This window comes from Pithys albifrons, chromosome 11 (assembly GCF_047495875.1).
Source record: "Pithys albifrons albifrons isolate INPA30051 chromosome 11, PitAlb_v1, whole genome shotgun sequence".
In the NCBI taxonomy this organism is placed as follows: Eukaryota; Metazoa; Chordata; class Aves; order Passeriformes; family Thamnophilidae; genus Pithys; species Pithys albifrons.
This window is the reverse complement of record NC_092468.1, coordinates 17,993,917-18,014,132: the sequence shown is the minus strand read 5'-3', so window position 1 is coordinate 18,014,132 and position 20,216 is coordinate 17,993,917. Positions and strand designations below refer to the sequence as shown.

At 42.3% G+C, this 20,216-nt stretch overlaps 1 protein-coding gene across 1 annotated transcript; it reads left to right on the top strand.

Moving 5' to 3' along the window:
* Positions 1-3,095: 3,095 nt before the first annotated feature.
* On the top strand, positions 3,096-18,159 carry SENP5 (SUMO specific peptidase 5). Its single transcript, XM_071567086.1, has 9 exons — positions 3,096-4,138; positions 7,393-7,498; positions 7,631-7,778; positions 8,392-8,439; positions 10,365-10,442; positions 13,670-13,807; positions 15,465-15,548; positions 16,934-16,984; positions 17,073-18,159. The coding sequence occupies exons 1-9, from the start codon at positions 3,193-3,195 to the stop codon at positions 17,181-17,183; spliced, it is 1,710 nt and encodes a 569-aa protein (XP_071423187.1). The 5' UTR covers positions 3,096-3,192; the 3' UTR covers positions 17,184-18,159.
* Positions 18,160-20,216: the final 2,057 nt, after the last annotated feature.

The following is a 20,216-nucleotide window of genomic DNA, read 5'->3' as shown; positions in this document are numbered from 1 at the left end:
TTGTCTTGTAGTGTTTCTTAATGATCTAAGTCAAATATGGAGCAGAGGAACAGGTGGGTAGCATAGCTTTCCTAACACCCTCCGTTGTTGCAGTTTAAGAAGATGGATTTCATGACACAAAATGAATTTCAATTGCTGTTGCAGTTGTGTCGAAACATGGCACCACTCTTGTCTCAATTCAGGATTGCCTCAGGTCCTTTTTGTTGTCAGGATTTATCTTTGCTAGTACATAGTTTGGTTTTTCCCCTCTGTGATGATTAGTTCAGCCTCCAATGGGTGAAACAGCAGCAGCTCTGGGCATTTCAGCCCCTGCATAATCCACACTGTTCAGAAAGCCACTGGTTGCTCAGCCTTCCTCCACATCTGAGGCGGTGCCCATGAAAGCTGTTGGACTTGGCTGTGAGACACCAAGGAGAAAAGCAATGGCTCCAACTTGTTCAGGAGTGTTCTTAAAAATGAGCAGGGATATGGCACATACTGCAGAGCCTCAGAAGCAGTGAAACCACTGCCTTCATTGGCTGTGCTCTCCTTGGAGTACTGAACACTCACTGTGTTGGCAGAAGCCCCTTGTGTGTGTGGAACTCCTGAGAACTCTGTGATTTTGCTGGATCTGTTTGTTTTACCTGGATGAAGTGTGGCTGGAACAAGCTGTTCCAGCAAGCCTGTGGTTTGGCAGATGTTTCCTGGGGCCACTCAAGGAATGTTTTGTAGGTAGTTCTCACAATAGACATGTAGAGTTTGTAGTGGAAAAGCAGTCAAAAACTGCATCCAGCGTAGAGAAATATGTAAAGGCTAGAAGAGCAAGTGTGAGAAAATTGGCATGATGAGACGTTATGTCCTGATTTTTATGATAACTGTGTTGTGTGGTGACTAGTACTGGGTTACAAAAGAGCCAGGTTCTGTTGCAATGTTTTTATACTGTTAAGCTGTACTATCTTGCCACATCTCTGTCAGTGGAGGTAGCCAGGTTTCTTTCTAGGCTGTAAGTCTAGTGAATTCTGGACAGTTTTCTGTATGATGGGAATATCTTATCCAGGCGATAAGTTATATTCTTCATCCTCGCTACATTTCCACTCCTCTTAAAAAAAAAATTTACAAAATGCCAATTGCTGTTTGTGTCTTAAGATTAGTAGAGTGAAAAATACAGAAGAGCTTCTTAAGTCAGACTTTGAATACCTGGTTTTGCAGGTGTCTAGCATTCGTATTTACCTTAAAAGTCCCAATTGTTAGTGTTTTATTTTCATTTACAGGTTCCTTTCTTGAGCTAATCATGCCTATGTGTAATGATTAGGACAGACATGGCTAAGGCAAAACTTATGGTAATAGCCTGTAAGTCAGGATGAGTCAGATAGAGGGGCAGGACGAAGTCCATTTCTTAATTTGATAACAATACAAACTGTTGTAAAATACAGGATGGGATGTCCATGGTGACTCTGGGGGAATTTGCATGAAGCATCCCATGTGTGTGCAGCTGGTGCCTTCCCCTAGTTATGTAGTGAAGATGAACATACTACTATGCAGACTTCACACCCTTGTGTAGTCTCAGATGTATCCTCATTGAACACTTTGAGATGCAGGGTTTTAGTGAGGAAAGGGATTTGTAAGATTTTTAACTGGTGCGCTACATTGGTATTGCTTTGTTAATGGAAAGATAAACACTGATTATAGAAGCTGATGGTGGGAGGATACAGAATATATAGAAGCATATGGAGGGAGGTGTTGTAAATAGAGAAACTGCTTCACAGAGTAAAAGGTAATTTTTTGTCTAGTCAGAGAATCAAACTTTATGTGGCAATTTTGTGCACTGCTGTTTCTTTAAAGGTAAATTCTGTGTGAGCATGTGAAGTGTCTTCAGAGGCTGCTCATGTTTATTGCACAGGAGGAAGGGTTGTGTTTGTACAGTGCTGATGGAGTGGGGTACCTGCGCACACTTGGTAATAACTTAGACTTCAGAGCTTTGTTTTTCTAAAGCCTTTCAAGGCAGACTAGTTAACTGTTCTTGCCCTACACCGTGGGCAGTGACAGAGATGTAACCTTAGGTTAGAAAGTCGAGAATTACATCCAGAGGCCACGGAATGGGTGTGAATTACCTGTTTATTGCTTTACCTTTAGGGAAGATAAATGAGAAGAGCCTGTTTACACACGGAACCATTGGAACTATTGCTTGTTTTTCCTTTTGGTGCAAGCGAAAACGTCCAAGGGAATGTGGGATTGTGATTGGAGGAGGGGTGGAATTTTAGATAGGCATGTAGCCTGAGGAATGTGCCTGAGTATTTTGCTATTATGTTACAGTCCAGATAACTCTGAATTCATTTCCCTTATTCTTTCAGCTGCTTTTCAAGATCATAATGCAGCAGAAAAATGAAAAGCCTTAAGAGACATTTGCTTTGGAAAAGAAGTCAGTTGCTGGGCCAGTCTGGAAGATGGACCACTGGTTTTTGGGAAGCTTGGGAAATACTGCTTCCAAAAGCAGTTTTTCCTAACTTAGAAGAAAATACAGCGTGCTCAGCTATTTGTGAGTTTAAATCACAACAAACTGTACAGAAGACTGCAGTGCAGAAGGAAGACACTTGAGCTCCAAAGCAGGTGGGCTCCTCATGTACTTTTGAATGCAGAATCCTGTCCAAAACCTACTTTTGAACACACATCTTTCTTTACAAAGCTACTGAGAGCAAAAAGATCGTGTCCATATTGCAAAGCTGAAAGTCCATCTGGAGAAGCAGTAAGGAAAGTCAACAATGAACCCTTTCAGAATGAAGATCCTTGAATGAAGAATTTGAAACTGTTACTGTTCTTAATAGCATCTGCCAGGGGAATTTTAATTTGGATATCAGAAAAAAGTTCTTTACAGAGCAAGTAATCAGACATTGGTGTGGCCTGCCCAGAGAGGTGGTGGATTCCCCATTCCTGGAGGTTTTTAAACTGAGATTGGCCATGGCACTGAGTGCCATGATCTGGTAAGGGGACTGAAGTTGGACCAAGGGTTGGACTTGATGATCTGAGAGGTCTTTTCCAACCCAAACCATTCTATGATTCTATGATCTCTGGCAATATCCATTATGTTTCATGTGCTACGCTGCTGGAAGGTGCTGCCTTACCTGTAAAGAAAGGTGGTTTTGTGTATAGTGGGAATGAGAGCAATAATGGTGAGGGCAACACAGTCCTGGTAGTTTTAAACAATTATAAAAGGAAATGCTGTTGCAAAGGAAGTGGAATGGAACTTGTGGCCCCTTGACAACTCTGAAGAGGTCCAAATTTAACCATCATGCTGTAAAAAAGAGATTTTTATTTATGATGCATAAGAAACTTTCTATGGTTAGGTTTCGGTATAGAATCATAAAATCCCCAAAACTTCGAGCAAGAGGAAAAACTTGCAAACTGAGAAAAATCAAGACACAGTGGCTGGAGAAAGTTACAAGGGACCATCAAGAGACGCTTCAGTGGGATTTTGAAACTGGATTGTGTAATTGGTTTTCCTACTGGAAATCTAAAAGTAGCTGTCTTTGGAACCGGTACAGCTTATCAGATATGAACAATAATACACCCAAATCTTTGGGTGAGGAGAATGAATTATGTGCACCTGAGATCTGCCGTACACAGGACGTGTTACCGCCTGCTGAGCCACGTTCTGAGGGTGCAGAGCCCGGAGGGCACCATGGCCCTGCTGGCCCACCAGAACTGCCTGTTGGAGCCTCTCCAGAGACAGAGACCTCGCACGAGGTGGAGACCAATGGGGTGCTGTCAGAGAGTCATTGCTCTGATATTTTCGTCTCTGTGGCAGAAAAAGAAATTGCAGATCAAGATGGTGCAGAATCCAAGGAGGTTATGGGTGTAAATGGAATGACACTGTTGCAATCCTCCGTGCAGGATTCTGAGGTCAATCATAATTTTTCAAATGGACCTTTGTCTATGGAGCTGACACAAAATGAGGACAGCTCTAGCCAAATGGAAGTAGAGGGCTCCTTACACTTGGACATTTTCAGTTCAAAATTACTAGATCATCCTTACTGTAAAAGTCCCCTTGAGGAACCTTCACCAGAAAGCACAGAACTGAAATCAGGAACTCGGAAGGGAGGCAAAAGGAACAGTCAGAAAACTTCCCGGGTGGCTGATGAGCAGTTGGCAACGTGGCTTTGTGGTACACCTTTTACATATCTTGGGGCATCTAGGAGTTCCTGAAAACTGCTGGATGTATTGTGGAGTTTACATGTTGCATTAATTCCTTTATAAAAATGGTTTCTTATTTTGAATTGTACAAACTGCTTAGCATAACACTTAATGAAGAGAGACTGCAAAGAGGAGAGCTGCATGAAGGAAGGGCAAATCAATGGTTCTTTGGCAGGCTATTTTGAGAGATAATTGAGGGGTGCCTCTGCTTATTTTGTTTTAGACAATATAATGTAATTTAATTGGAATCTGTGGAAAATTGTTGGTTGAAATTTTAGATATCTTACATGGTTTCAGAAAATAATTCAGTTTTTTAAATGGTTGACAGTTATTACTCTTAATTTTTTTTTTTAACTCCTGGGTATCCTAACACTGCCTTCTACCCTTATACTCTGTTCTCTTTCTCTTAGACTCAAACTAAATCACTAAAACTCAGGTTTTAATAGCCAAATATTGTTCTTAGTTTTCTCTCCAATTGCTCATAAAGTAGGCTTAATGAATCTTACTACACAATACTTCTTAATAAGGCAAGACTAGACTTAGTAAAGGTTCAGCAGAAAAGCTTTGGGATTTTTTTACTCAATGCTGAGCATGCAGTATTTGATAGTCTCTCTAAAGAGGAACATGATAAAAATAGTAATGGTGTCTCATTTATGTGTAGCAGTTACTACACACATAGTAAGGAGCAGTGAGGTAACACGTTGTGCCATCTTGTACCTTTAATATCAGTGCAGTGATGTTCTGATAACTGAAGTCTTCCTTTGGAGATTTATAGAGTTCCATGAAACTGAAGCTGGAGTTAACAAGTGTTAAAGGGATTGTTTGAAGTTTGGCAGGCTCTGATTTTTCTGCCCGCCTTTTTGTCCTTCAGTTTTTACAGTTGTTTTTCTAAAGCAAAGTGTAAAAAAGGAGAATTTAGCTTTCCACATCTGTATGTGCAAGTAGTGTCTGTGACTGGCTTTATGTAATCCAGCAAGGACCAGACACTGTGAGAAACTGAGAGAAACCCTGATACCCCAGTGAAGAGACCACTCTGCAATGAAGTTTTAAAGTTTGTCCATCAGAAAAAGGGGTATAGTCCTCCTGTAATACTGAAGAACCAAGGTTGGATCAGGGTGGCAAAGGTTAAGTTTTTGTGGCCTGATAGGCAGTCATGTTCTTGTTCACAGGAGGCCTGAGTAACTTAAAAAATAAAAAGACAAACAGCAAATGCACTAATCTTTCCTACACTTGACAATTTAAAGAGAATTCTTGCCTAACTTCTGCATGAAAGTAGGTGAGACCAATTTTCACTTTCTTCAGAGCTGAGGTTTCCTCTCAATAGATTCAAGCCAAGTCTACAGTACATACACGTTCATACTGTTAGTGTTGCACTTCTGAGTTTTCTTAGCTGAAAAACTGTAAAAGAAAAAAAATTTTAGTTGTGGTACAACTGTGTACAGGAGTTCTTGTGTGTTTAGGAGTGTTGTTAATAATTAACTGCACCCTAAAAGATAGTGCTAACCTGGCAAGAGTTCCTGGGGTAGAAGCCTGAAGGAGGTGTAAGTTTTAGGGCTGCACTTGAGTTTTGAATTTTCTCTGCAGCAGCTGAACTCGGGTGTTAATGGGCTGCAGTCCTTAGTGCATTCTGATGTGCTGTTGGGTATCAGAGCCCTGGGGTAAATCCTGTTCGTGATGGGTGTCTTGAGTTTGTACCTGGGCTGAACTTCCTTGAGTTACACCAGCCCAAGTGAGGTCAGAGTCCAGCTAGAGTTCTGTTGGAGCTCTGCTGTTGTAATGACAAGAACAGTCCTTCCTCAGTGTATGAATAAAAGGCTTTTAAATTTTTTATATACTAAAAGAATAAGTTGCACTCAATAAGCCCCATGCGTTGTCTATCTAGACCTCTAGCCAGAGTGAGAAATGTCCTCCCTGCCACAGTGTACTGAGATGTAAGGGATAAAAGTTGTTAGGCAAGCATGTGGCAGAGTTGCAAGGAAGGTTATCTTCCCGTGAAAAATGTTTCCTTGTGGTCTGATCTCGCTCGTCAGTCATTCCCTTCCTTCTATCATACTTCTTGTTAGATCTTCACTACTTTCCTTGACTCACTGTGTTTTGGGGTTTTGGTTGGTTTTGGTCTCCTTTTTTCATTTTTAGTGCTGTTCTTCTGGCCCTTTTTTTTCTGTCAAGTGATCCTCTCCTCTTACTTCTTCCTATCCTGATCTTGAAAGTTTGTAGGAAATACTGTTAAAGCCTTAGTGAACTGAGAGCTGAACAAACACTGCACTGTGTAGTGATGCTCTCTGCCATCACATTCTGGCCTGAAAAGAGTCCTGAGCTTCACGTGAGTTTCCCTGGACTCTGATCTCAGATCCAGTTTTCTGTAAAGAGAACAGGTGTTTTGTGCTGCATTTGAAAATTGATTTTCAGAAAACTGGACAACTTGGGTTTTTTTTCTCTTGTTCACTAACAAGTGCTGAAATCCTGTTCTCCATTCTCTTTCATTCTCAAAGTGGTTTTGGATGCTTGTGTGGTATTTATATCTCCAGTGTTTCAGTCTTGTGTTTGAGGAAGAAAAAGAAATCTGTTTCCTAGGGTTTTTATTTCCTCCAGCACTCTTCTTTATTTCCCAGTTGCTGTTTCTGCTGCTGTGGTTGCCTGGTGCTTTCCTGGGCAATCCTGTGGCTGACAGGGTTCTCTGTGTCACCTTAAATGCCATCCCTGGGACACGAGGGCAGAGGAGTTAAACTTGCTGGGAGTCTGCCTGGCATCTTTTCCATTTGCTGTGGTGGTGGCAGCAGAACTGAGCAGACTGGAAACACTCTGCCAGCTCAGGCTGCCTGCATTTAAGGAGAGTAATTCTGCCCACCATAAGGTCAGGATGCTGGGTGTTCAGTGAAACCTGTTGCAGGAACTGATGGCTTTTCATGCTGCAGTAAAATGATGTAAGTTTGATGTAGATATGTGTGTATATGGCAAGAACAGGATCTGATCTTTTCCTGTAAAGCTGAGTGATCAGATTCACACATTTTTATTTTTGTCCTTCTTCCTCTACTCCCATTTTTATTAAATGCTGCCAATTTGAGTTTAGTTTTCCTAAATACATATTTTCCATGTGTTGTGCTGTGTGTTGGTTGGGTGCAGAATGATTGCTGTTGTACTTATAAGAACTGACTGCTTTGTTAGACTGGTGACCTCAGGAAGCTTTTATATGTTTGCACTTTGATTTTTCTGGTATATTTAAAGGATTCCTAGATGAAGTTATGAAGAAATATGGGAGTTTAGTACCACTCTGCGAAAAAGATGTCATGGGAAGATTAAAAGAAGTCTTTAATGAAGATTTCTCCCATAGGTGTGTACCAAATTCTACACTTGGTAAAGGACGAATTGCTTGCATTGCTACTGCACACTCCATGTCTAGAACAGAAGTCTGTTTAACATGACCTTGACTTAATTGTTCTCTACCTTTTCAATCCCATTTTAGAAAACCTTTTATCACCAGGGAAATCATGAAGTATCGGGAAAAACATCCAAAGACCTCCACTTGCAATTTCCGGGTCTTCTATAATAAGCACATGCTAGATATGGATGATTTGGCTACACTGGAAGGCCAGAACTGGCTGAATGACCAGGTCAGAGATGCTTGGTGTTCACGTGCTTCTCTACCCCATTTTAGCCCATTTATATTGGACTATCAGTTGTGCACCTTCTGCTGACATTACATGACTATCCTTACTTTATTCTTGAGCAGTGGAAGGGGCGGTGGGCAGCTTTTACAGTGACAAGTGCAGTAAGTCTGGAATCTGTGAGGTATCACAACTAGAGGTTCCTTTTGGGGAAATGGTGTTGCACCGTTCTGGTGAAACAGTGGCTACACTTAGAGGCTTTAGTTTCTTCCCCCATCCCCAAGCTTGAGCAGATTACAAGAATGACAAAGTGAAATAGCAGACTGTGGCCCACAGCCAAAACCCAAGAGGGCTACAGAGCCCAGGGCATGCACCAGTAGACTTAAACTGAATTAAACAGCATTTAAGATTGAGGCAGACTTCAAGCAGCCAGTTATGGTCTCTCTCCAGGCCAGCCACTATTAGTTCCAGAGTGCTTGTCCTTCAGACAGCGTTGCTGTAAAGGCTTCTCTCTATGTTGCTGTTTCAAGTGTGAAGGATCCTGTGTTTTATGGAACTTGTGAATTTGGGTCTTAAAAAATTATTCTGTATGTATTCAACTATTTACTGTCTCTTCCAGATAATTAACATGTATGGTGAACTCGTAATGGATGCAGTCCCTGAAAAGGTGAGGGATTTTGTTATCATGCAAATGTACCTAATGAGAGATTAAGAGGGAAGGGTGAAACTGAATATTTCAGGTACAGAATTGAGATTAAGTTCAATGATGTTCTGAGTGGTTCCAATATAAATTGTTGCTATCTGCTTCTCAAATTTTCTGCCTTTCCTTTTCTCCTCTTCAGTGCTGTTGCTCTTGTTTCAGGAACTGACTCTATTAGTTCTGCAGGTGATCTCTGTGGTATCCTAATGTTACTGATGTACCTGTAGGAGACACATGCCCTGTTTTCACCCATCCTACTCTCCTACTTCCCCTGGAGGTTTCTGTCTCCAGCTTATTTACTTCTAAAGTGCTTTGTCCATGGCCTTGCTCACCAGTCTGGTGTTTCAGCTGAAATTTCTGATGAAGATGAATTTCTGCTGAGGTGACAAACCACAAGTGTTAGCATCTGAACCATCCATGCACATGAGCTGCTTGCACTCACCTTCCTGCCCACCTCGTAGCTCTGGGGGCTGTAACAGCTCAAGCTGTGTCAGCTGCTGCCAGGTGAATGTGAACTAATGCAGAGCTGCTTGGTTCCTTAGCAGTATTGACTCTGCAGGACTCTGTTTTGTGCATCCTCAACAGAATGCTTACTGCTTTGCAACTGCAGTCCTAACTGTTGGTATCAGTTGGAAAAAAGCAAAAAAAACCCACCCAAAAATAACAAGAAAACAAGCCCCCCCCCCCCGCCTCCCCAATTCTGTGACTAAATTTGCAGCAGTGACAATTATAAAAACCCATCTGTTTGCTAGTAAGGCTGTACGATTTTCAGGTGAGACCACAAAGGAAGAACCAAACAAAAGCCATTCTTAGATGAGCTCTGCAGAATGTAACTTTTAAAATCTTCAAGCTCAGGAGAAGGAGCATTGTAGCTTTGATTGGGGGTGATGGTGATTCTTCATTAGTATTCTCCATATTTCCTGAGTGTGTGCTGGGGTTGGGGTGTTGGAGATTGTATCTGTTTGCTTGTGTCTGCTTTTTCTTCCTAGTGCGTAATTGAAATCCTCCTGGGAGGTTTTGCGCCGGTACCTCAGAATGTGGTTTTGAAGTCTGTTGGCATAGCTAATGGGTGTTAGGCTGTGTTCTCAGATGCTGAATTTCTAACTTTTTTTTCAAGTAATAATTCAAGCCTTCTACCACCTCTACACTACCAGAATTATTAAAAACAGATGTTGCAGATTTCTGTTTGTATTAATCTGTTCCTGTAATTGCAAGAAGCTAAGCATGGGGAATAATAGTGTTAACCTGGAGCTAAATATGTTTTTTTTAACATAAGCCTGCATTTTTTGTCATAAATGTAGATTTTTACTTACAAAATGAATCTGTCATACCTTAAAAATACTTTTGAATAACAGAATATTGGTTTTGTCAGGAGTTGGTCATAGTAGTTGAATACAAAAAACTGTGTTGTTGGTCTAAATCTTTTAACTGTTTTGATCAGTTTTTCTTTTGTGCCTCAGCTTCCAGCAACTAAAGCCAAGAGTTACTCCCTTCTCCACCACCCCCACTTTTCCAGTCCAATTTTCCCTTCCTTTGATCCCTGTAAAGAACAACAAAAACTGTAACTCCTTATCATGGTGTTTTTCTCTCAACTCTGTCCCCAACAAAAAAATTAAACACGATATGCCTTGAGATGCAAAAATGTAAATAAAAATGCTGCAGTGGCTCACATCATATATTATAGGGAAATAAGGCTTATTTTATTAGCTTGCTGAAGAGCAGCAGTACTTTAGGCTTTGCAAAGCCACTGTTTGTCCCTACTGGGGTTTTGTTTCTAAACCTGCATTAAATATTGCCTCATTACAAGTTGTTTTGTATAAATTATCCTGGGGGAAGGGGAATGGCTGTGCATGAAGATTTCTGTGCTCATTCCTCCTCTCTCTCTTTTTTAGGTTCATTTCTTTAACAGCTTTTTTCATAGACAGCTCGTAACCAAAGGATATAATGGGGTAAAACGGTGGACTAAAAAGGTATCCTTTAACACCCTGTTCTCTTGGGCTGGGCTGATTCACTGACTTGAAACTGGGTTACAGTGTGTTACCTGCAAAGGCTGGGTTAGCAAAGGAGCTGTACAAATTGGGGACAGCTTTATAAAAATAGTGTGGCACTGTTCAAGATAGTATGTGTATGTTGTGAAAATGTACTTCAGACAGCTAAATCTTCAGCGGTAGGTTATCTCTTTGTGTATGTTCATGCAAGTTGTTAATTTAACTGCAAGAAATGTCTCTAACTGGTCCTGGCAGTGCCAGGTACACTAATCTGCAGGAGAGCAGACTTAATTCTTCTTCCTTTTATCTCAAACTGGCGTTTTTTGACAAAATCAAATTGTTACTCCTGAGTAACACACACAGGTACTGGAAAGGAGAAATTAGAGCCCCATGGTTAATAAGCCAAACTTGTTCTCATGGCAAGATTGGAGTTCACCTTGCTTTCCAGAACCTTTACCAAATCATAGGTTGTGATATTTTCAGAGGCATACAAAGAGAAATACTCTTTTTTTTATTGTGAACATTTGTCCTTTCTAATATGGGAGATGAGGCAAGGGCCATGTTTGAATGTATGATCTTACTGCAGAAGCACTTAAATAGCACACATCTGTGAAATGCTAGAGATGAACTCATTATCCAAATATAAAATCTATTCATATAATTTATTAAAAATCTCTTTAAAGAGAGATGGAATATTGGTGCTTAATATTCCCAGATACTATTTTTTTAAATGTTCTTTTTCTGCAACAACCAAGTTTTGCAAAAACTCCAAAAATGAAGGTAGGTTCTGGAAGCAGAACCTGTATTGCTTTTGCTGCTGTGGAGGTACCAGATGAGAGCAGAACAGCTGTTTAGACATTTACACTTAAAATTCCTGAAGAATCTCTAAGGCAAGAATGAGAACTAAGCAGTTTCTATGGGAAGGATTCTGTAGACTCCATCATCCTGCAATATGCAATTAAGAGGAAGTTTTTTCTGCTCCTTTAACACACCAGAGAATTGCACCAGGTTTTATAAATGTGCTCTCCTGGGATACAGGATATCCTGTTCTATGTCTGGCCGCAGTGGTTTGAGCTCCTCTTGGTGTCTGTCCCTTCTGGTCATGGATCGGTCTGGCACTCCTGATCCATTCTCATGGCAGCTGACTCTGTGCTGTCCCAGTGAAGTGAATCTGAGTTGCCACAATTCTTCCATTACATCAGGTCTTAACTAAAGACCCTTCCAGTTTTTGGCTGCCTCTTTCCACCCTTCTGCTGCAGGTTTGCACACCTGCAGTGATCCAACAACTAGAGCCACCTGGGGACCCTTGAGTTTAGCGTGGCTCTGCTGTTGCTGGACATCACAGAAGGCGTAGTTCATTTATCTTATTCCAGTTTTCCTTTGTGGTCTCAGCTTGCTGCTGGCTGACATCCCCCTGCTTCTCTCCAAGAATGATGGATCACTCTGTAGTGAGTGTGCTGTAATCTGGTCAGGACGCAGTTTCTGCAGGTGGGAGCAGGGTCGATGCTTGTCACAATCAAAGGACTGTTGTGAGCAGGCTTGGCTGATAACTTCTGTGAATGTCCAGGCCTTTTTGTCTCTTCGACTTCCCACTGTTACTCAAAAAATACACTTTCTTCTCCTACAAAAGACCTGCCTTTGCCAGTAGTGTTGCAATTATGTACTGGTCAAATTGCACAGTGCTTAAAAAAACAGACATCTTCCCACAGGATGAGTTCATTTAGTTCGGCATTCTATTTTTGCTTATTTTCTGGACTGTACCACCAAAACCCCAGCAATTAGGCACCCATTTCAAGAGGAGCTGGGAGAAGGAAGATCATGAAAGCCCTGGCTTGGCTGGCTTCCAAAAGCATAAGGGCTCATCTGCCACACAGACACTGGGGGTGTTGCAGCTGATCTACTTGTTCTTTACTTCAAGACCTTCCTTGTTTGCTTGCCTGTGACCACAGTACATCTGCTACAAAGATTAGTTCAAAAAAAGGATGAATCTGCTCTACCATCTCCGCCTCCTTTCCTCTGCTCTCCAAAGCATCATGTGCAGGCATGCCTTCTTTGCCTTTCTCTGGCAAGTCACAAAGCCAGTGTTACAGCCGAGGGAGTCAAACTGCACCAGCTTGCTGGTTCTGTGGGGTGTTTGTGATGAGAGCTGCTTCATGGGATCATAGAAGGGATTGGGAAGGGACCTTAAAGATCATCTAGTTGCACCCAACCTGCTGTGGGAAAGAACACCTTCCACTAGACCAGGTTGCTCAAAGCCCTGTCCAACCCAGCCTCGAACACTTCAAGGGTTGGGGAATCCACAGGTTCCCTGGGCAGCCTGTGTCAGTGTCTCACCACTCTCACAGTAAAGAATTTCCTCCTTATAGCTAATCTAAACGTGCCCTCTGTCAGTTTAAAGCCATTCCCCTTTGTCTTGTCACTCCATGCCCTTTTCAAAAGTCCTTTTCCAGCTTTCTTGGAGCTCCTTTAGGTACAGGGAGGTGCCATAAGGTCTCCACAGAGCCTTCTCTTCTCCAGACTGAACAGTCCCAACTGTCTCAGTCTGTCTCCATAGCAGAGGTGCTGCTGCCCTCTGAACATCTTTTTTGCCTCCTCTGGATCCACTCCAATGGGTCCACATCCTTCATATGTTAGACCCTCAGAGCTGGATGCGGTGCTGATGGGGGGTCTCAGGAGAGTGCAGTAGAGGGGCATCATCACCTCACTGGACCTGCTTTTTGGGGATGCAGCCCAGGATGCAACTGATGCTCTGGGCTGTGAGTGCACATTGCTGGGTCGTGTTCAGCTTCTCATCAACCAATGCCCCAGAGTCTGTCACCTGATAGAAATCTGCTCATACTCCAGGAGTGTCTTTACTGAAGATATGTGGCTAACCTAAATCAGGGCTCAGTTGTATTACCATCATTACCTAAGAAATCCCACTTCAACGTAAATGTTGTAGTGCAGCATGAGCAGGATTTTGCCAGAAATACAGTGGTGACTAACTGTGGTACTGTACAAGGCTCCTCAGGCATTCTCTGGGCTGTGTGTTTTTTTGCCTGTTAATAAGTTGTGTATGAATAAATGTGAGGAATGTGGTGAAGAGTGGAGGGGGCAAAAGAGGACTTCAGTTAGAGGGTGGCAAAGAGGAGACCTGAACACCATTAATCTCTTGCTTTGCTGTGTTCTACCTGTATTTTGTCTCTAATATATTTTGTTCTTCTTGCCAGGTGGACTTATTCAAAAAGACTCTCTTGTTAATTCCTATTCACCTGGAAGTCCACTGGTCCCTCATTACCGTGAACATCCCCAGTCGAATTATTTCATTTTATGATTCCCAAGGCATTCATTTTAAGTTTTGTGTAGAGGTAAGAGTGGCAGCTGTGTCTGCAAAGTTTGAACTGTTTTCTTAAACAAACACTCCCCCCTTTTTTCTGTTCAGCCATAAACTTTAAATGCAGCATGTCTGTCGTTGTCCTGCCGTGTATGAAATGAGAATCAGTGTGTCCTGCTGAGGAGTCTGAATCACAGACCTCAAGGGTTACACCAGAGCTGGGAGTTGAGGTCAGATTGCCTATTGCCTAATTAGCCTCACCGTGTAATCAGCACAGCTTTGGTGACTCTGTGTTGTTATTCCAACAAAAAGCAGGAGCTCAAAGCCCAGTGCCATAGGGAAGCAGACTAGCCCCAAGGAGAGTGAGGGCAGTTCCTTCATCTGTTAAGGGATTTGTGTTTAGGAAATGATAAATTGTGGTCCTTTTGGGGAGAGGTTGCCCAGATGAGAGAACAGGACTGAGATGCTGTGGTGTTGCCCAGTGGGGTTTATGTGTTATCGTGCTATTAACAGTGTGTTGCCTTTTTCCTCAGCCTGCATTGGTACACACAGGGTGTTTGCCTCTGGTTATAACCCAGCAACCTTTTGAGGCTGCAACCTGAACACTGGAGTTAAATTATCAGTCTTCCTGGTAAAGAGCAGCCAGGAAATTTTTGCTGGGCCTAGCAAATTGTAATGACTCTCTTACAAAAGCTAATTTTGTCAACTTAATTGCTTGCTTGATGCAGCAACCCTCTACTTTTAACTGTGTGTAGTTGTTGGCTTAGAGAAGAGTAGTAATTATTGTACCCAGGAGAGTTCCCAGCTAGGACTTCTGAATGAAGATAGTATGCCTGCTGGCATTTGCTGAGGATGAAGCTAATATTTGTCCTGGGAGCAAGAGATCTCATGCTCTTCAGCTTCTGAATGTGCAGCATAAACCAGGGGTCCCTCTCAGCAGCCCTACGGGCTCTCCTGCAATGTGGTCTCTCGCATCCTACTCCAGACAAGGCATTTGACCCTAAATGTCTCACAAACATGAGACACTTATATTGCTGCCCTTTCTAGGAGAAGGAGGGCAGCAATACCCCAAACTCCGCTGTCATCCACATGCTTAAGGTGAATATTTGTGTGCTACAATGTGTTTAAATTGTGCAGCCTGTTTACAGAGAAGTAGAAGGATTTGCTTAACCCAAGACCATAGTCTCATTTATCTTGCTTCCTTCCCTTCGCTTGTGTCAGCTTATTTTTTCCTGTATGTCACTAAAACTCTCCCTGGAGCTTTGTTGATTAGGTACAGAACTCGAGCGATTCGGGCAGGAAAATGTGATCGTATTGAACGTAAGGGCCTTGGTGTCAGCCAATAAGCCAGGAAAAAACCCCATGCCAGGCTGCACTGTGTTTCTCTGCATGTCTGGAAGCACTCTGACCTTGTGCCTGAGTGCCACAGCTAGTCTGGTGTGAAGTACATCAGTGTACAGTGGGGCTGAGGGGTGTTAGAGCTCCCCGTGATAGACCAAAATGAGCCTTGATGGTAGAAGGCACAAGTACCCACCAGAGTTCATGCCTTCAGATATGAGCTAAGCTCCTAGTGCTCATCTGAAACTTGTCCTTGTGAGAAGGATACCAGCCCAAGATGTCAATGTCTTTCTCCTGTTCCTTAGCTGGTGAATAATTTTGTTGCTTTTTTTCCTTTCCTTTCCTCTTTAAAGAACATTCGAAAATATTTGCTGACTGAAGCAAAAGAGAAGAATCGCCCCGAGTTCCTTCAGGGTTGGCAGACTGCTGTGACAAAGGTAATAGCAGCACTTTGAGCCCTGGAATCTGACTTTGTGGGAGATTTCATGAGGCTGTTTCTAAACCCATATATTTGTACAAGTGGGAAATAGGTTTATGCTGCCCACGTGGAGGGTGCTGGGAGCAATGCAGGTAGTTACACATGGGAATTTGAGCTCTGTCGCTCATTCAGCTCCCACCAGGTCTTTAACACTTTCTGCAAGTGACTTGGAGTTCTGAGCCTTTCTCTGGACAATTACATATCTGTGCATCAAAACCTTGTGCCCTTATTGACACAAGGTCAAGGACTGAATAAGGTGGAGACTCAGCTTCCTCTCTTCTCCTGAAAGGGCTGTTCTAATTGGCAAATGAATGGGATTTGATGATGGAGGAAACAGACTGATGCTACTACTGCTGATATTTTATGTTTGCTATGGATAAAGGGCTTTAGTCTCCAGGGCTGTTTGTGGCACATTGCATTTGATCACAAGTAAACAAAGTCTGGCAACAATAAAAAAGGGAATAACTTGTGTGTAGTGTAAATGAGGGAATATGTAATTTGTGCAGCCATCCCATAATGGCTCCAAAGATATAAAACAGGTCATTGCACACTAGACATACTCCCAACAGCTCCCTTCTCACACAGGTTTATTTTTAGATGCTGATGCAATGATGAAATGATTCCTCTCTGCACTCATGCACAACCTATGCAGTCAGTTTGTCCTCCTGCATTCTGTGAGGCAGAAGATCTGGGAGTCGAGGAAAAACAATTACTTCTCTTCCGGTGCCAGAGACATAACAGCACTAGTGTGGGGGACTTTTCAGTCATGTGTATCAAAATTGAGCATGTTTGAGGAAATAATGAAGATTGGAAGTTACCATTTGAGACTGCCTTGTTCAGTCCTGTTGCCTGGCAATGTACCATTCATCATGTTCTCTGAGCCCTCTCGTGTGGCTGGGGGAGCAAGGCCACTGCTGGTAGCATGGGTGCTGAGAGTAATGTTCCTCTAGGCCTGTGTGACTTTGCTGATACAGTTTTGTCCTGTGTAAAGCAGATAATGCTGTACAAACATTTATTTAAACTAATTGAGAAGCTGTTCTGTCTAGGTCAGTAAAAGAAAATAAACTTGAAAAAAAGACTTGTAATTTATTTTCTGTTCTACACTATATATTTTTCTGAGTGTTAGGTGTTACTCTAACAAGGTGTTGAATGTCACCCTGCAAAATTTGGGATCAGAATAAGTAATTACAACTCCAGTTTCTGGTGCTGCAGAACAGCTCTGAGAACAAGGCACTGATTGTTATGATGAATCTCCTCTTGGACTTTAAGCAAGAGTTAGAAAACAAAAGGATAAGCAAGAGGATAAAGATCTGACATGTCCCTGCTTGTTTCTTTTCTTTTTAGTGCATTCCACAACAGAAAAATGACAGTGACTGTGGGGTTTTTGTGCTCCAGGTAAGAGCTTTTTAAAAATCAGTGGCCTGTATTGTTCTTATAGTAAAAGTCCTTTATTTCAACCAAGGCTTTTCCTTTCCCCCCCCAGTACTGCAAGTGCCTCGCCTTAGACCAGCCTTTTCAGTTCTCCCAGGAAGATATGCCCCGAGTGAGAAAAAGGATTTACAAGGAGCTGTGTGAACGCCGGCTAATAGACTAATAAAATGCTGCCAACCTAATTTCTCTGGCATTTCTGACAAGTTGCAGCTGGTGTTTGTGTACTTGAATTTCTGAAAACTTCCAAGAATTTTGAGCGATTCTCAGCTGAGTGGTATGGCCACTGTTGTTACCTCAATTTTTTGACAAGTTCTTTAACTGGCAGAACATAACAGAGCTGCCATATAATATTCCTAATGTCAGTTTGGTTCTCTTATGTTCTTTCCTGTATTTAATATTTATTATCTCAGCATGCATATAAGCAAAGCATGCAACTAAAACCATAAAACTGTAGATTTGGTGCACCTTTGAGATGTAGCTAGAAATGACAAATACAGGTGAATTTGTCTGGAAACATAAAGATGCATGATATGTTTTCTGATGCAATAATGCTTTGAATGTATCAAAAAAAATCAATGCCATAAAAAGAACAGCTAGAACCTATTTGGTAGTTCCATTGTCCCTGTTGTGGCTGTGTAATACTGAATACCACTTTTTAGGGTGGCTGAACTCATCTACAGTTTTAATTTGTGAAGACCCCTTTTTCAAATAGTTCAAGTTGCTAATAAAGTTTGTTCTGTTAACATCTATCTGGCTGCCATTATCAGCCTGTCCTTATAGATAAAAAGCAGCCTTTGAACAAATGAAGCTTCAGCACTTGTCTGTATAAGAGGAACTACAGAAGTGTTCAGTCAGATTGATTTAAGTTCCTAGATGCTGCAAAAGTCTCCATGATCTGTGTGTATTAAGGAGAATTACAAAGCTGGCCCTGAAGAGTCACAGCTTAGATAATAAGATAAACTCCTTGGCTGTAACTGTTTACATCTCAGATGGCTTTGAGTCATTTCTCAGATCCACAATATGCAGTGAAATGTACCATTTTGGCATTTCTTCCTTCAGCTCTGTCTTCAAAGCTTGTTGTCTTTAACCTCCCGTTGGCTTTTGCTTTTGTTCAAATATAAATTAATTCATTTCTGCTGCATCTGTTGTTTGATTGCCTCAAACATCCCTGGTTTTGTTTGCGTTCAGTAGCACTGATGGGTCTGAGTGTGGGTAACAGCACTTTGTGGTGGGTGCTGTACAAACACAACGAGGTTGAGTCATTCTGCTCCTGAGGGCGAGTCCGGTGCTGAACTTTGCAGTGTTGTTGCACTGGGCAGGAATGAGTGAGAGCAGTGGATCTGTTGATTTTTCACCTTGGTCTGTAAACTGTGATGTGTTCCTTGCTGGAGAGAGCTACTTCTGGTTGAAGGGACTGTTGTCTGGCATTGCTACACCAGCAAATGCCTTTGCTGTGTTTTTCTGCCAGATAAAGGCGTGAGCCCAGAGGAAAACTATTTTCATTGCTGAACATCATCTGTTGCACAGCTTCACTTTGTGTCTGTCCATAGCCCTGGCTTCCGATGGAGAAAAACCACTTTGACTTCCCTGTCTTGCAAATTAATTCGGACTTGAGCTAAGCCAGGTGCAAATCCCTCCTGGAGGACTGAAGGGAGCAGGGAGAAGTGAGGGAGTGCCAAGCACAGTCAAGCTGGGAAGTGGAAGTGTGTGCACACTGTGCAGTGCTAGAAGGAGTTCCTGCAGTATCCTTGCATGTTCCCACTTCCCCTTGTTGGCAGCTGGCAAGGACTGGCTTAATTTAGCAAGATAAGGAAAGCTTTAAGCACTTGGTTAGATAATTTAAACAACGAACTTATTCAATCAGAAAGAACCTTAAGACCCAGACAGGCTAAACACATATTTGCCATCGTATAGCACAGAGTACCTCACAGCACGTGGTTAATTTGTGTTTCCCTAAAGTGTTACTGGTCGGAACAGCAGCACCTTCTTCAGGTAAGTGATGGCAAACAACAGAGGGTGACTTCCATGAAAATTGAAATTTGGGTTGTAGTTTCTCATATGTGGGTCAGTGCCATTCTGCTCTGGTGTCATACAAACAGCTCCAATGCTTATGCTGCCATGTGGTGGGATAACTGATCAGGCTACAGCTAACCCAGAAGACAGAGGAGTTCTCACCTCAATACAACTTGTCACTGAATGTATATACCAGTATGAATGAATATGAGAATCCGGTGGCCAGGAAGAGACATGAAGGTGATGCCTATTTTGGGTGCATGCAAGGGAAGCTTCCTGACAGAAAGGGAGTGGATACAGAAAAAGAACTGCATGGGCAAGTTGCTTTTATTTTCAGAACTTAACCTGTTTGGTAAGGAAGCTTGAAAGGTGTCCTGTTACACTGTATGGCCTGGGAGACTCAGTGCCTCCAAGAAAAAACCTTATTTTTGGGGAGAAGTTGCTTCATTGATGGATATTTTTCAGTGCATGGGAATGTGCAGGCAGTCCTTTCCTAAAGCTTGGTGCCTGCTACTGGTTGGTAGGTATCCCTCTATAGGAGAGGTCGTGAGGAGTCTTGAATCACGATCCTTTATCAGCAGCATCAGCACAAGCACAAGATTCCTGTGAACTGTGTGTTTAACATGGGTGCTTTGAAGCATGTGCATGTGTGTCCCAGATCATTTGAGGGGAGGGGGATTGCTTTCGAATCTGCTGCCTTGTGAACTGAGGAACAGGGTGGGAAAACATCCATGTTGGAAAGTACTTCTGATGTGCTTTCTTGTCATCTAGAGGTTTCCTGACAAGTGTTCCAGTTGGTTATGGGGCAGCACAGAGGAGTTGCACTTGAGTCTCCAGCTGTGAACACACCAGTGAGGGGCCTCTGAAAAAAAAGGAGGGGAAATTGAAAACAGAGCTAATGTAAGCAAAGTATGTTGGTGCAGGGTTGAAATTAATCACAGGCAGTCAGAATCTCAGGCTCTGTAATGGTGTATCCTGTGAAACTGGACTAATTAACTCCTCCTTGAGAATGTCTTTGATGCCTTAGAGGAGATGGACTCCATAATCTGTAGTCATTTTACTAGTTCTTAAAACATTCAGAACTATGTAGAGTGTTTTTATTACAAGAGGCACATTTATGTGGATGTAGTTATGGCTGTTAGCAATTCCATTAATGTGATCTTCAGATTTTCATAAATCACTC

What these genes read in the sequence shown, in the direction of transcription:
- SENP5 (XM_071567086.1), top strand. Translation starts at nt 3,193, where the DNA reads ATGCTGTTGCAAAGGAAGTGGAATGGAACTTGTGGCCCCTTGACAACT. An exon ending in GTTGGCAACGTGGCTTTGTG is followed by an intron (nt 4,139 to 7,392) that starts GTACACCTTTTA and finishes GTATATTTAAAG; the next exon opens with GATTCCTAGATGAAGTTATG. An exon ending in TAAAACGGTGGACTAAAAAG is followed by an intron (nt 10,443 to 13,669) that starts GTATCCTTTAAC and finishes TCTTCTTGCCAG; the next exon opens with GTGGACTTATTCAAAAAGAC.